At 46.5% G+C, this 17,139-nt stretch overlaps 1 protein-coding gene across 1 annotated transcript in view; it reads left to right on the top strand.

Moving 5' to 3' along the window:
• SLC1A4 (solute carrier family 1 member 4) overlaps positions 1–16,674 on the top strand; it is a 40,477-nt gene extending 23,803 nt beyond the window's left edge. Inside the window, exons 8-9 of the mRNA XM_074537009.1 lie at positions 518–5,027; positions 11,569–16,674. Of these exons, the coding sequence (XP_074393110.1) occupies positions 518–752 (235 nt within the window). The 3' untranslated portion in view covers positions 753–5,027; positions 11,569–16,674. The remainder of the gene's footprint in view (positions 1–517; positions 5,028–11,568) is intronic.
• Positions 16,675–17,139: the final 465 nt, after the last annotated feature.

Raw genomic sequence — 17,139 nt, forward strand, 5'->3', positions numbered from 1 at the left:
TTAGGGCAGGTGCTATGGGGAACAAATGCAGAGAATAGAAGTCATTCTGCTTGCTTTTGGAAGGATCCCTTAAGTAGGTGCTTGGATTAAGATACCAGTCACAGTAGTTAGAAAAGAGAGCTGGGTGTTCTGAGTCACTTACTGGATAAGCCTGAAGTAAGTTCCTGCTCTGAACATGCATTTGAAAAATGCTGGCCTGCAGAAAGGGAAGAGGAAGGAGGTGACCTGTGAAAAGCAGGATGCCTGAGAAAGAGCAGTACCATTGCTGCAACCCACAGAGGGACCAGAACCAGCTGATAGTAAGTTTGACTGACCTTAAACCTGCTGTGGTGCACATTTTTAGTTCTGAAATTGAGATGATACTTGTATGGAAAAGACCTGTAATAACTACATCTCCCTTGTCTGGTGCCACTGATGTTTGTGGTTTGGCAGGGGTGAATCAGCTCCCGTTACTGTGTTATAACTCTCTTAAAACTAAAACCCTGCTGCTTTGGTTTTTGTTTCTGATCTTCACCAGGGACCGAACCACCACAGTTGTGAATGTGGAAGGGGATGCCCTGGGAGCGGGCATCCTTAATTACCTGAATGAAAAAGACAAGAAAGAGAGAGAGCAGGAGCTCAAGGAAGTCACCGTAGAAGCAGTTGCTAACAGCAAGTCTGAAGCAGAAACGTCACCCTTGGTAACCCACAAAAACCCAGTCTCCAACACAAGCAGCACGGCAGACCCTGACTCCAAGGAATCAGTATTGTGAACTCGAGACCAGTCCTCGAGGCGGCCCAGGGACTTGGCAACGCACCCAGACCTTTGCAGTGCGACCTGGGGCTGGGTGGCTCTTGGAAGTGCTCCGTTCCAGTCTGCTTTGAAATATGCTGGCCTGGGGAAGGGGAGGGAGGTGGGGTGGGCAGAGGAGGGGTGTTGAGGAGGAACACTCGCTTTATAATAGTATTTTGATAGTTTATGTGTGTACATGTATGCGTGTTGCGCTGCACACTTGTGTACATGTACGTGAGCACTGCCATCGAGGCTTCTGGTGTAACAAGACTTCCATTAGTGAAGGCTCAGATGGGTTGAAGATAGGGAGGTAGACAAACCCAGTAGGTGCTTATTGTAGGGAAAAAATTTTGCTGCTGTTTGAATGGAGTAGCAGTCTAAAAACTCCAGAGTGGGTGAAAATGTTGCTTAAATTTGTTTTCCAGCCTGGAAACACTTACCAACTATTACAGCCATGATATGAAGCAACATTTTTCTCCCACTCCCCTTCCTCTCATGTTCTCCGATCCATTAAAAACCTTAAATATGTCCTTAAAACTAGCTGTTTTCTATTTTTAATTTTTTTTTGTTTCATACCTAAATTAATAGCTTATAGGGACTTGTTTCATTCTCTCTCTACCTTGCAGCTCATAGCAGCTTTCCTTGTTTAGTAACTCCCAAACTGTGGGACCAAACAGAGGAGATCTTCATGCAGATCAAGGATTGGTTTCCTCCTTTCTTCTAACCAAGCTGTTAAGGAAAAAATCCAGAAGAAGAGCAAATTTTGTTAAAGTAATCCCTTTGGAGCTGAAAAAAATGTAGAGTCTGTTCCAGCATTAGTATGTCTGAAAGAGGCTTGCCTTTGACAACATCCATAAATCCAAAAGTCAGTTCCCTTCATGAAAACACACATGATTCTCTGTTAGCACGCCCTGTCCTACTCATGTTTATTTAATGGGTCAATCAAAACAACTTTAGTCATGCTCTCTTTCAGCAAAATTGAATAGGGGAAGAAAAATTCTGAACACACATCATGTGAGAACTGATGACAGGCAACTCTGAGTCTTGGCTTGAAAGGGGAAGAGGAGAGGTGAGTTTATAACCCCAGTGATCTCTGTGTGAGAGCTGGCTACCTGTTCTTGCTAGGAGTTTGGTCCTGCCATAAATGTTTTTCTGGCAGCAGTTTACTTGTAGTAATTCTGGGTGGTGCTGGGCCAGGATAATGCTTTCATGGCAGGTGGTAACCTTTGCTCGAAGCTCAGCAAAATGCTTCTGGATTCTTACTCCTCCTTTTTGCCTTTACTTTGTCCTTCCTGAATTTACATCCCAAACCTGAACAAAGTCTGGCAAATTCATTACAAAGATCCTGTTGCTTTATCTTGGCTCTTTGGATGCTAATAGTTAGAAAATTATAACTCCACATGCCAAGATTTGCCTGGACTTGTGATGTTTTCCCTTGGCTACTGCAGCAAGACATTACATACTGTCCATCTCCCCACTGTTAATTCAGCAATATATATTTACACTTAGCTTTGATATAACGTAATGCTAAAGTCTCCCTTTTACTTTCTGCTTTCTTGCCTCAGAGGAATCTATCTTGGAAAGATACCAGCGCTAGGAAGAGGCAGCTCCACTTCCATAGCAGCAGCTGCCTTCCTTTGCAAAGCATCCCTCCTGGTAGAGGGACACAATGGATTTTGCAGGAGGACACTCAGAGTGAGATGTGGCCACCCCTGAGGGAGAGCACCGTGAGTGTGTCATGACTGGCTGGTTAATCCAGGCACTGCAGCCATGCAGACAATCCAAGCAGGAAAGGATTAGTCAGCCCTCTGGGAAACTGCAGGTGGAGTTTCTTCTTAACCAATTTATTTGTAACCATGTCCACAAAATTTGGTCATTCCTTGGCTCACCTTCAAAATGAAAGGAGACAAACACAGTTCTGTAGGGATGTCTTTTGCCCAGCAGATCAACTTTGCATTTCTTCCTGTTAGAATCATCCCAACTCCTTTCAACTCAGGAAACCAAAAGCATATTTATAGGTCTAAGTATCTCTTTGAAATATCTGAGTGCACCAGAACCCCAAATACTTCAATTTTAAAGTAGTATATTGATGTCTCAAGGAAGCTGAAAATCTTGACTGTCTCCTGTGGGCTGGTTCTGTAGTTTAATTTTATCCCTCATCATATGTTTAGCTCCTGTGCTTTTGTGAGATCCCTGGAATGCTGTGTACAGTTCTGGTGTTCCCAACACAAGAAGGACATGGAGCTGTTGGAGCAAGTCCGGATGAGGGCCACAGAGAGGATGGGAGCACACCCCCTGCAATGACAGGCTGCCAAAGTTGTTCTGCCCAGAGGAGAGAAGGTTGCATTGCAATCTTCCAGAATCTGAAGGGGGCCTACAGGGAGGCCAGAGAGGGGCTTTGTCAGGAACTGTAGTGGTAGCACAAGGACCAATGGATACAAGCTGAAAGAGATGAAATTTGGTGAGATACTGGAACAGGTTGCCCGGGGAGGTTGTAGATGCCCCAACCCTGACAGTGTTCAAAGCCAGGCCGGATAAGGCCTTGAGTAACCTGGTTTAGTGGGAGCTGTCCCTGCAAATGTCAGGGGGATTCTGACTGGATGATCTCTAAAGTCCTTTCCAACCCTTTAACATTCTGTGGTTCTGTGCTGCTCTCTCTCACTGTGACACATGGAGCTAGCATCAGCACATGAGGGCACTACTAACCTGACAATTCTTGAAGCATCACAGCACCATTTCAGAGAAGAAATGACAATTTTAATTTTTTTTCACCCTGAAGATGTTGTTGGCCACAGGAAGAAGTACTGCCCTGGGCAAACCCAAAGGCTGGGCTTCCTTGCAAGGCACTGCTTTGCCATATGATCCTTCTTCCCTATGGTGCTGCAGCTGGAGCTTGCTTCATCCTTGTGGCAGTGTGCCATGGGCTGTGGCACATTGTTCCTGACAGGGCATCCCAGGAAATGGAGGATTGAAGCAAATCCCCCAGTATTAGTATTTTCCAATAGCAGTGCAGAAGTTGTCTTCACTGAACACCTCTCCCAGTCCCTGCTATGGGTTGCCCTATTTTACATGGATGTGAATGTCTAGTCCCATGTAAAGCTTGTTAGAGCAGTTGGATTTAAGGAGGTCAAATCATTCTCATAGCAGGAATTTAATCAAGGAAATCTGATATTAATTTTCTTGGAGACAGGTATCAGAAGATTTATATGAACCATGAGTATTCAGCCCTTAACCTGCCAGAAATCTGTAGTCTTACAGAAGCCTTACTTTAGACTTAAAAATGTGCCAGGTCCTTTGTTGTTGTTTGTGCACAACAAGAGGGATGGAAGCAGTAGTGCTGGATAATTACTGCTTGTCAGAACATCTTCTTGGTCATTTTTTTAATCATTTGTGTCAAAATTTACATTTCTTGTTTTTCTGTGATGTTCCCATTCCTCACAATAGCCATGATGCATTCTGGAACTCTCTTCCTGGATTGTTTTCTTAAGGTAGGAATATGAAAGATCCATTACTGCACTCTCTGAGACTAAAAAATGTGATGCATTCCAACAACTGCCACTGTAATGATGTGGATCCTGGTGGTAAGCCTGATGAGATAGAAGACTTGGCATTTGCTCCAAGGGGTCAGGGTCTTCAGGCTGCTGGGAGAAAAATGAAAGGGCAGTTGGGGGATGTCCATTTGAGATGCTGTTCTTGACCTTCTATTCCAGGAGGCTGTGAGCTGACAAGGTGCTCAGGAGCCTTGTGGGTGCAGCCAGGGGTACCTGCTCTGCTCTGCTCTGTTCTGCTCTGCTCTCACCCAGGCACTCCACTAATCTGGTGCCAGTGTGGTACTTAACTCCAGTGTCTCTTGTCTGGACATATATTTCTGTCCTCATGGCATAACTGTAAATTGGAAACCTTTAGTCAGTTGCTTTTTTTTTTTAAGAGGAAATAAATTCCATATTGAAAGCACTATTTTCAGAAAACACTATTTTCTATTGTTTTTTGTTTTGTTTTTTTTCTGGGAGGTACAAGTTCTCTCCTCAGCTCACGTCCTACCCTCTAGTACAGGAATTGCTTTTTGAGAGAAAGTTATGGAAATTACATGGTGTGTTTCTTGAGGTGTCCTGTGCAAGGCCAGGAGTTGGCCTCGATGATCCTCATGGGTCCCTTCCAACTCAGTGGATTCTATGAAATATTGAAGAGTCTGCAAGCCTTTTTTTTCAGTGAAGTTTCTTTGACCATTTTGCACCATCTTTTATTTCTTCCTGTCGTGGGGTGACAGCCTTTATCCCAATATCGTGTGTTATGTCTGGCAGCTGTGCCTTTTCCCCCACCCCCCCCCCCCCCGGCAGTCTGGCTGTGGCGGGATGGGGAAGAGAGGAGGAGGGGGGGGGGGGGGGTGTGACTAGGCACTTTTGGCTTTTGGCTTTGGGCTGCTTGGCTTTTGCTAGCTGCTGCTTGCTTGCTTGCTTGCTTGCTTGCTTGCTTTTTGCTTTTGCGCTGTTTTTTTTTTCTTTTTCTTTTGTTCTCTCTCTCTCTTTCTTACCCTCCCCCAAGATACTGGACCGGCTCCGGATCGGACCTGCGAGCTCCAGGACCCCCGAAGCCTGCTAGAGAAGATTCGGCGCCCTCCACAACACAGTCTGGTCCCTTTTCTTTTCTTGTGTTGGGGAGTGTTCTTTTGTTACTTGTAAATAAATAGGTTTTGTTTTCCACTTTGCTCCTCCGAGAAATTCCTTCCCGAACCCGGTGTTGGGGGAGGGGTGGTTGGAGGTTTGTTTTGTTCTGGGGGGCTCCCTCTTGGAGATTTCCCCTAATTTGTCCTAAACCAGGACAATAAATTTTTGGTGCGTTGGCCGGGAAAGCGGAGGCCAAAAACAGTGGAAAAAAAACCTATAACAATAATATTTTGGTTTTGGTTGTTTTGTGGGCATATTGGTGATTCATAATGTCATTTGGAGTGGAAGCTTGCCGGTTTTTCTGGTCCCTAGGGGCTTTTGAAGTTTTAATACCTTTGTGGTCCCTAGGGTTATTTCCTTACCCCAAAATAGCTCTGATGTTGTCCCTAATAAGTAGCTTTTGTAAGCGGGGGGCACTAACCAGAATAATCATTGTGCTGGCCTTATGTGTGATGATGTGTCGGATAACAGTGCTGGACTTTATTTCAGGAATGTATGGATTGTTGTCATGGTTGTGTACTCAGTTTGTTTGGGGAGAAGAAGAGGAAGGGGCTTTTCAGCCTTTGTCTTCCTTCTTCTCCTACAAATTGTTGACATCTCTATTAGAAAATACTGACTTTCCCCTGAGTTTGAAAGAAACCATCTTTCTGGCATTTAATTTATTAAGCCTTGTCTATACTGTCTGGAGTGTATATAAAATGAAAGCTGAGATTTCTAGAGGGGTTAGAGAGACTCCTGATTCAGGAGTAAAACAAAGCAGGAAAAATCTTGACTGGAGTGGGAAATGGGAAGATATGGGCCACACTTTAAAGGAATTTTCTGATCCTATAGACTGGGACTTTCCATCTGATCAAATTCAGAATCCAGTCGAGGTGGCAAAGTATTTGAGGGAGAAGTGCCATGGTAATACTAAGGAAGAAAGGATTACTGTAGTGAGCTGGGCCTTGGCGTTTGTTTACCGTACTCTGCTAGATACTGTGGAGCAGCAGATAGCAGAAAGGGAACAGGGAGATAAGTTGGTTACTATCCCAGTGACCCAGGCTGCAGCTAACATCCCAGGCTCCAGGCTAGCAGCTGAATCAGACAATAGGCCCCAAACCATGGCTGTTGCAGCTAATACAAGAGGTGGAAAGTGTAAAGACAAGACCGATCGGAAGGTGGAGGATGATGACGATGATGCAGAAGAAGGACCCTCACCAAAATCAGAGGCCACATCAAGGGGCACAGAATCTGGAGCCAATATTGACTCCTTTTCTCTGAAGGACCTCAGAGGCCTAAGAAAGGATTACAGCCGACAACCTGACGAATCTATTATTAGTTGGTTAGTCCGCCTTTGGGATGCTGCAGGGGAGGTTACGATTTTGGATGGTACTGAAGTGAGGCATTTGGGATCCCTGTCACATGATCCTGCCATTGATCAAGGTGTGATGAGGGGGGCTAACCCTCACAGCCTCTGGGAACGGGTCCTAAGAAGCGTAGCAGAACGGTACCTGTGTACTGATGATCTCTATATGCAGCAGACACGGTGGAAGACCATAGAACAGGGGATCCAACGCCTGAGAGAGATGGCGGTCGCAGAGCTCGTTTTCTCAGATGACACAACAACTAGGAATCCGGACCTGGTACCATGCACTCCGATAATGTGGAGGAAACTTGTGCGACTTGGGCCACCTGAATACGCTTCCGCCCTAGCAATAATGAAGCGAGATGATACATATGAGACTGTGCTCGATATGGCAAAGAAGCTTCGAGCGTACGCAGATGCTGTGCATGGCCCAACTCATGCCAGAATTGCAGCAGTGGAAACCCGACTGCAGAAACTAGAAGACAAAATAGAGGAGAATCATAAGAAACTCCGGGAAGAGATTAAGGAGGACCTTATTGAAATCTCAGCCGTACAAATTAGAAGCCCTGGTGTCCAACGCCGGCGCTCCTTTGATGGGGAGAGAAGGTACATCCCACGGGCTGAGTTATGGTTTTTCCTGCGTGAGTCTGGAGAAGACATGAGAAGATGGGATGGAAAACCCACCGCTGCTTTGGCACAACGGGTGCGTGATTTGAAGAGAAGAGAAAGTATAACCAAAAAGATAGCAGCTCCGGTCGCTCGTAGCCGAGATGTTAAGTATGACGATGACGATGACATGTCCGATCCCCTTGAAGGAACTTCCAAGGCATATGCCCAAGGAAAGAAGGACAATCTGGCTTAGAGGGGCCCTGCCTCCAGCCAGGAAGAGGCACGGGAGAACCGGGTTTTTTGGAAGGTGTGGATCAGATGGCCTGGCACATCAGAGCCACAAGACTATGAAGCATTGGTTGACACTGGATCACAATGTACTTTAATGCCATCGGAACACGTGGGGACAGAACCTGTTTCCATTGCTGGAGTGACGGGGGGATCACAACAGTTGACGTTGTTGGAAGCTGAGGTGAGCTTGACTGGGAAGGAGTGGCAGGAACATCCAATTGTGACTGGTCCAGAGGCTCCGTGTATTTTGGGCATAGACTTTCTCCGGAATGGCTATTACAAAGATCCTAAGGGATTCAGGTGGGCTTTTGGAATAGCCGCAGTTGAGATAGAGGGTATTAAACAATTGAATACCTTGCCTGGACTATCAGAGGACCCATATGCAGTAGGACTCTTGAAGGTAGAGGAGCAGCGAGTGCCAGTTGCCACCTCAACAGTGCACCGCAGGCAGTATCGGACGAATCGAGATGCTGTGATCCCCATCCACAAGATGATTCGAGAGCTGGAGAGCCAAGGGGTGGTCAGTAAAACCCACTCACCCTTTAACAGCCCTATCTGGCCCGTGCGAAAATCTGACGGAGAGTGGAGATTGACTGTGGACTATCGTGCCTTGAATGAAGTGACTCCACCACTGAGTGCAGCTGTACCGGACATACTGGAACTGCAGTACGAGCTGGAGTCCAAGGCAGCAAAGTGGTACGCGACCATTGATATAGCTAACGCGTTTTTCTCCATCCCTCTGGCAGTAGAATGCAGGCCTCAGTTTGCTTTTACATGGAGGGGAGTGCAGTACACCTGGAACCGATTGCCCCAGGGGTGGAAACACAGTCCTACCATCTGTCATGGACTGATCCAGGCTGCACTAGAAGAGGGTGAGGCTCCAGAACATTTACAATATATTGACGATATCATTGTTTGGGGGAACACAGCAATAGAAGTGTTTGAGAAAGGAGAGAAGATAATTCATATTCTCCTGGACGCCGGATTTGCCATTAAGAAGAGCAAAGTCAAGGGACCTGCCCGAGAAATTCAGTTCTTGGGGGTGAAGTGGCAAGATGGACGGCGTCAGATTCCTGCGGATGTTATTAACAAAATCACTGCCATGTCCCCACCAACTGATAAGAAGGAGACACAGGCTTTCTTAGGTGCTATAGGTTTCTGGAGGATGCACATCCCTGAGTATAGTCAGATTGTGAGACCCCTTTATCTGGTTACCCGCAAGAAGAACGACTTCCATTGGGGCCCTGAGCAGCAGCAAGCTTTTGTCCAGATCAAGCAGGAGATCGCTCATGCTGTAGCCCTTGGTCCAGTCAGGACAGGACCAGATGTGAAGAATGTGCTCTACTCTGCAGCCGGGAGCCATGGTCTGTCCTGGAGCCTTTGGCAAAAGCTACCTGGCGAGACCCGAGGCCGACCATTGGGATTTTGGAGTCGGAGCTACAGGGGGTCTGAAGATAACTATACTCCAACAGAAAAGGAAATCTTGGCCGCCTATGAAGGAGTCCAAGCCGCCTCAGAGGTGATTGGTACAGAGGCACAACTCCTTCTCGCACCCCGACTACCGGTGCTGGGATGGATGTTCAGAGGAAAGGTTCCCTCTACCCACCATGCCACCAGTGCTACTTGGAGTAAGTGGATTGCCCTCATTACGCAGCGCGCTCGGATTGGGAAGTTAAATCGCCCTGGGATTCTAGAAATAATTACAAATTGGCCCGAAGGTGAAAGCTTTAGTGTCGCAGATGAGGAGCAAGAGCCAGTGACCCGGGTTGAGGAAGCTCCGCCATACAATCAGTTGCCAGTAGAAGAAACGCGTTACGCCCTATTCACTGATGGTTCTTGTCGTGTCATAGGGATGAAACGGAGGTGGAAAGCAGCTGTATGGAGTCCCACTCGACGGGTTGCAGAGGCTACTGAAGGAGAGGGTGAATCCAGTCAATTTGCTGAAATCAAAGCTATTCAACTGGCCCTAGGTATTGCAGAGAGAGAGAGGTGGCCAAGGCTCTATTTGTATACCGATTCTTGGATGGCAGCCAACGCTCTATGGGGATGGCTGAAGAGATGGAAAGAGGCCAACTGGCAGCGCAGAGGAAAACCAATTTGGGCTGCGGAAGAGTGGAAGGATATCGCTACTCGGTTAGAGAAGTTACCTGTGAAGGTTCGCCATGTAGATGCCCATGTCCCCAGAAGTAGAGCTAATGAAGAGCAGCAAAACAACCAGCAAGTACATCAGGCTGCAAAGATAGGGGAGTTGAAGATAGATCTCGACTGGGAGCATAAGGGAGAGTTATTCTTAGCACGATGGGCCCACGATGCCTCAGGCCACCAGGGTAGAGATGCCACCTATAAGTGGGCACGAGACCGAGGGGTGGATCTAACCATGGACAGTATCTCTCAGGTTATTCGTGACTGTGAGACGTGCGCTGCCATTAAGCAGGCCAAGCGACTGAAGCCCCTCTGGTATGGGGGGCGGTGGTCTAAGTACAAATACGGGGAGGCCTGGCAGATTGATTACATCACACTGCCCCAGACACGCCAGGGCAAGCGCTATGTACTAACCATGGTAGAAGCCACCACAGGATGGTTGGAAACCTACCCTGTGTCCCATGCTACAGCCCGTAACACTATCTTGGGCCTTGAGAAGCAGGTCCTTTGGAGGCATGGTACTCCCGAAAGAATTGAGTCGGATAATGGAACTCATTTTAAAAACAATCTTATTAATACTTGGGCTAGGGAACATGGCATCGAGTGGGTATACCATATCCCCTATCATGCACCAGCTGCAGGGAAGGTGGAAAGGTACAATGGATTGTTAAAAACCACCTTAAAGGCATTGGGAGGGGGGTCTTTAAAAAACTGGGAGCAGCATTTGGCAAAGGCTACCTGGTTAGTTAACACTCGAGGTTCCACCAACCGAGCGGGTCCTGCTCAGTCTGAGCTCCTTAATATAGTAGATGGGGATAAAGCCCCAGTGGCCCATGTCAGAGGTTTGTTGGGAAAGACAGTATGGATCAACCCTGCCTCGAGTACAGACAAACCCATCCGTGGGATTGTCTTTGCTCAAGGACCAGGTAATACATGGTGGATAATGCAGAAAGATGGAACAACACGGTGTGTACCTCAGGGAGACCTGATTGTGGGATGAGACTCATATATGACTGTCATTGTTTGTTGAATGTGAGACAGAAGGAAACTGTAAGTGTCAAAGGTTTGAGCAAGTAAGATGAGAGGAATGCGTAAGTGTCAAAAGGTGTGAGTAAGTGAAATGAATGTTTTTTATTGTATGTTCACGATATGGGATAAGGGGTGGAGTGTCGTGGGGTGACAGCCTTTATCCCAATATCGTGTGTTATGTCTGGCAGCTGTGCCTTTTCCCCCACCCCCCCCCCCCCGGCAGTCTGGCTGTGGCGGGATGGGGAAGAGAGGAGGAGGGGGGGGGGGGGGGTGTGACTAGGCACTTTTGGCTTTTGGCTTTGGGCTGCTTGGCTTTTGCTAGCTGCTGCTTGCTTGCTTGCTTGCTTGCTTGCTTGCTTTTTGCTTTTGCGCTGTTTTTTTTTTCTTTTTCTTTTGTTCTCTCTCTCTCTTTCTTACCCTCCCCCAAGATACTGGACCGGCTCCGGATCGGACCTGCGAGCTCCAGGACCCCCGAAGCCTGCTAGAGAAGATTCGGCGCCCTCCACAACACAGTCTGGTCCCTTTTCTTTTCTTGTGTTGGGGAGTGTTCTTTTGTTACTTGTAAATAAATAGGTTTTGTTTTCCACTTTGCTCCTCCGAGAAATTCCTTCCCGAACCCGGTGTTGGGGGAGGGGTGGTTGGAGGTTTGTTTTGTTCTGGGGGGCTCCCTCTTGGAGATTTCCCCTAATTTGTCCTAAACCAGGACACTTCCTTAGGACTGACTTTTCACTCCATTCTTTATTTATCACTGCCTGATCTCATCCTGTTTCCTGGGATACCCTATGTTCTTTTTATGTTTCAGTGGCTCAGGAATAAAGGGGAGAGTGGACAGTTTTGAGGGCTCCAGTTTGCATTCTGCCTTGCTCCGGTTCTGGACTCAGCAGGGGTTTGTGAGCCTTGGTAATTGAGTTGCTCTGAGAGTGCCAAGCAGTCTCTGTCTCTCATATTGAGAAAGGTGCTTGTTCTGTGCTGTGAGATGTGGCTGTAGATGCCTGAAAAACTTCAGTGAGCAGTGGAAGATGCCAGGACTTGACTGCTTGTAGGGTATTTTCAGTAAAGATCTTGTATTCCAAAGAACTGGGCTTTAGCTGAGTCTTGGTGTTGGTAATTGCTCTACAAGACTGGGTAATTGCAAACCCCTTCAATCCTTGCTGGGGATGTCTCTGCAATCAGGATGGCTTTTGTGTTGAGAACAGACCAGAGCCAATCCCAGGGCTTCCCCTGCCAGGATGTGACAGATGGGACAGTGTCCCTCAGATAGAACAGAGATGTGGAGCCAGCCAAAGCACCACATGGGCTGGTGAAACAATCTCTGCTTTGTCTTTGCTGGGCAGCCCTGAGGAGGCAGTGGCCCTGAGGTGGTGAGAGACTGGGGGGAGGCTGTGAGGGGCAGGCTTTCCTGGTGCTTCCTCTGCTCCCATACTCTTCCCTCGGCATTTGCTGTGACCAGTGCCAGGATATGGACCTGACCCAGTGTCACCATTCCTGTTCTCCTGTGGTTCCTCCTTATTTTGCAGCAAGAACAATGAAATCTGAGGTGTTAACACAGTTCCTCTTTCAGTCAAGTCAAAGTCCCTGTCATCTCTGTGACTGACCACCCAGCCATATTTTGTAGGTCGTGTCCTCAAGAGCTTGCAAAAAGGCCAAAATCAGCACCTCTTCTGCAAAGATTTGCAGCACTGGTCAACAGTCTGGGCCAAATCTTCACTCTGGTCCTTTGCTAGCACAGAGCATTTCTGCAGCCACTGTAAAGCATCATCTGTTGGAAATGATAATTTTTTAATCCTGACCCTCCGACAGGCAATGAGCAGTGGGCCTCAGGAACCAAGTCAAAAGACCAAAATACAAACTCTCACCAAAGAAAAATTGTTACATCTTCACTGATTTTAACAGAGCCTGGGCAGTTCATAATGACAGAGCTGCCTGTAGTGACTGATCTGGTGACAGATGAACAGCACAGAATTAGGCAGGTTGCATAAGTCCTATACCTGTGCTTCCTTTTCTGTAAATTAGGTTTTCAGATACTTAGATGTCTCTCACAGGCCATAGTGTGGAAGATAGTGAGTTGCAATATTTGGAAAGCACTCCTAAGACACAGAGCAGTAAATCTTGAAGAATAATGAACTTTTCAAAAATTTTAAAGGAATCAAGTAATGAAATTATGCAGAGTTGCATTGTGCTAGAGAAGGAATGACTGATGGAAAAGAGATCAGGTGGATGCATTTGCTGGGCTAGTTTGGGAAGAGCTGGTGTCAGTGTGAGCTGCAGTTCAGAAAGGGGATGTGACTTAGTCAAGGACAACACAGTGCCCTGTTCTATCTGCCTCCTTCCATCTCCACCTGACATGCCATGAAAGCTTAGGCTCAGGTAAATTAACAGACATCACCATGGATTCAACATCTAAATTGGGAGTCTTGACAGCTTAGTTCCTGACTAGTTTCAGTGGGAGAAAGAGCTTTTCAACTCAAAGAACAAGTTGTCTTGTTGTCAGTATGGGTGATAAAGGTGGAGAAAAAGAAGGAAGAGCTGGAAGGCTGCAGAAGCACAGGGTAAGCAAGAGGATACAGAGGCATCTTTTCCTTGGCATTTTGGTATGGACAGGATCAGAGAGGTTGGAGGCATTTGTCTGGCACGTAGCAGAGACAATGCAAATGTGCTTGGTGGGGTTTGCAGGAGAGGCAGGAGTGCTGAAGTGTCTGAAATGCAACAAGGCAGCATGCAGAGGGCCAGCATGGAGCTCTGGTAAGCTGCTGCTGGCCATGACCAGAGGAACAGCAGTGCAGTTCTGGATCAGGAATTGACCCACATTCCTCCTTGCAGGATAGCTAGGACAAATGCTCCTCAGAGAAATGCATGGAGACCATTATTCTCCAAGGACAAAGACCAACTTGTTATCTGTGGGAGCATATTGATGAAAGCCATGCTCACTTGCTGCTTCAGTTTTCTGGCAGGAGGAAAAAGGATCATTTGACAAATGATCTAAAACTTCTTCCGGACTTTGGGCAACACATTGAGACAGTTGCCCCTGAATATTTCAACTCTGACAATAAGTGATCCAGAGCCTTATTTGGCTCACGAAGGTCTTCACATCTGAGCACTGGCTTGGGAAGTTAATGTTAACACAGAATTCATTCTCTGCATGGGGTCCTTACAGGCATTTGTGACCAGCAGGCATCAGTTCACATCTGTACAAGTGAATGAATACAGAAAAAGGTGAAAGAACTCTCTCTTGAGTCACATGAAGAGTTGCCAAGCTGGTTAGGAGCAGACTCAGTCCCTAAGCCAGGTTCATTGTTAGCTAATAGCTATCACCTCCTTAAAAGAATCCACATCTGAAGGCTTATAAATATATTTGACTCTGTACAGAGATTTTAATAGGAGAGGGGAAAAAAAAATCTTTCATTCAAGAGTTCACAGGGTGGTTACTTACCAAATTATATGTCAGTGTCAGCAGATGCATCATCCTTAACAGTTGTGAAATCTCATTTGTATTTAACCTCAGATCTTGGTGCCAGCAGGAGGTGAGGACTAGGACTGTGGACATTTCAACTGGCCCACAGCTTTTATGTAAAATCTTGCTCAAGAAACATTTATACTTGTCTCCCAAGGCCACAGATATTGATTGCAAGGCAAGCAGGGCTACCAACAGGAACCAGTATGAGGAAATGGATTTTGAGCCAACTCTGTTGTAATGCAAAGTTAACGGTGTGGTTTTAAGCCACAGAGACCAAGAAATTTGGTCTTGGATGTTCCTTAGGATAGCTTTCACTTGCTCCTTCTGGTAAAACAACACTGAGAAAGCAATGCTCTTCCTTGCCAAGCATGTATTAAGTTATTGAAACTAAACTGCATATGGCATGTGCGTGCAACTTAATTGCAGTTACATGTTGCAGAAGGAAATTACTAAGGGAACTCTTCTCTCAAGGAACTGTTTACAATATCTGAATCCCCCAGATTACATTCCCACAGGAAAAGTTGTGCTTAACCATAAAAAATACTCTAGATATTAACTGGTTTGGATTGTAGCTTTTTTTAGAATGAGAAGGAATGCTGCAAAGAGGACAGGCCAGGGCCTTCACTGATGTGCATTGATGTAATTTCCTGAGTTTTCTGTGGTTTCTGGATTTCTGATGGAGATACCTCTGTAGCAGCATTAGAGGATTGGTCTGGGCCTTTTAAGATGATCATGATCAACAAGCAACAGTAAAGCAATGTTTTTAAAGCAATCTTTCTTGGCTGTAACTAAAGGCATTTTATGTGCTCAGAGTATTCTTATGATGTGGTGCCTCTAATAAAAAAGTGTTTTCCTAGTGGTCAGTGTTGAAGCAGAAGCAAACTTCCTCATGTTTTGTTCAGTTTGCCTTCTCTGTATCCCTCCTGCAGAGTCTGTTTGCTCCTTGGAGCCTGCCCAGATGCCAGCAGGATCAGGCTCCTGTAGTACATAGATCAAACTTAAAGATATTTAAGTTTGGGGCCATGGACTGTTTCCTGTCCTGTTGGGAGGGGACAAAGACATGTTTGCAGCTTTGGAGAGCATCTGGCTGAACAAACCCTGCTTCATTAAGGCAATACCTTAATGACATTTTACACTTAATTAGTCAAATAATTGTTACCAAGGTGGCCCAGCTGTCGCTGCCTCCCTGCTCTACTCCACAACAGATGCTCTGTTGACTTGTCTTCCCTGAAGGCCACTGTGGGAAGACATCATGTGTTTCACACATGTGTTTCACTTCATGGTGTGTTTGCCATCCATGAGAATTCCATTCTTTTAAGGACACAATCCTATTTAGATTTCCTCAGTTCCTATCCTGGCTGCACTCTTGTAAGGCTGTGCTGTATGGGATGGAGACCATGTGTAGCACTGCAAACAGCTGAGCAAACCTCTGCTCCTGAGCGGCTTCTTGGTTACAGCAAACTGAGACTGACTCACTCACACTTTGTGAGGGTGAAGACTTTGATTAGATTTCGATTAATCCCTCAGATTCAGGGATAGCAGGACCACCCCTGCACATGAGGAGTCCCCTTCTGCCTTATTATCCTTAAAGGTGCCTTGTCCTGGCTCCCTTCAGGACAAATTCCAAGTTGCTGTTTGGCTTTCAAATATAACTATGCACCAAAGCTGAAAGACTCCATTATCCCTGGAGACAGGAGGGAGAATGGGATATCCTGGTGTGAGACAAGGAAAATGGGTTTCTTTTCTTTATCCTGTGAGCTCTCTGGCAGCAGTCCTGAGGTGTGTATGTGTGTGTGCTTTTATTTCTACCTGAACACAAACTGCTCTATTAGGAGGAAGGATTATTGTATTTTTATATGCTAAACCGTTTGATTAATTACTTTAATAAAGAGAAAGATGAACTCTGAAATTCACTGCCATCCACTCCAGTATAATCCAGAATCACTGATACAAGTGTATCTGCCTTGTGCTTAGAGTAACCACTCCTTTGAAGAGGTGTTTGTGCCATGTAGCTGTTCCTCTTTCAAAGCTGTGGGTTTCTCCCTTGTGACTCTGTATCAGCCTTTCCACTGTCTGCCAGGAACAGATGTACGTGCACAGATGCAAAGACAAGACCGTACCGCTGTGTTGGGGGTGTGTGACCCTGGGGCAGATGTTCCAGATGTTTCTTGTGTGCTGTACCCTTTGGAGTAAGGACTCCCTGCCTACCTGGGGAGCAGCCAGTCCTGTGGCTCAGGTTGGGATGGTTTGTTGTATTAGGAGGGTGACACAATGGCATACTCTCTTTTTCCCTTCTCTCATGGAAATGTGTATTTGTTCTCTCTTTGTGTAGCTTCTCAGTCTAAAATAAAAACCACCCCCAACAGAATTCATATTTCCATCTTTGTTTGGAGAAGATCTGGCCTTTAAGTTGGATCAGCCTTGCAGAGGCAGTGGGGCATCCTGCTGGATCAGGCTGTGTCACCTGAGGAAAGGCTCCTTTGGAAATGGCCCTGCATGGGAATGGTGCAGTTTGGTGTTTGGTTCTGCTTTCCCAGACCCTGCCCATTGCTGGCACGCTGGTGTCACTGATTGCCAGCATTTAACCCTTTCCCTGCTGGCATTTCTCCAAGCCCTCTGCACAGGTGCTGGGCTACAAAGGGTCTTTGGGAGAGCTGGATTGGCAGTTGTGCAGTGGTGGGGTGGAAGGGCTGACAGACACACCTGCTGCCCTTGGCCAAGCCCACTGGCTTTGTTCCTTGGAGAAGGATTGAAGAGTGGGAGTAATCATTAGGAAATGCTTTTCAATAGGCAGCCAGGCTGGTAAGTTCAAGGTATTTTTAGATTTGCCACA

The sequence above is a fragment of the Zonotrichia albicollis genome, chromosome 3, assembly GCF_047830755.1.
Source record: "Zonotrichia albicollis isolate bZonAlb1 chromosome 3, bZonAlb1.hap1, whole genome shotgun sequence".
Lineage (NCBI taxonomy): Eukaryota > Metazoa > Chordata > Aves > Passeriformes > Passerellidae > Zonotrichia > Zonotrichia albicollis.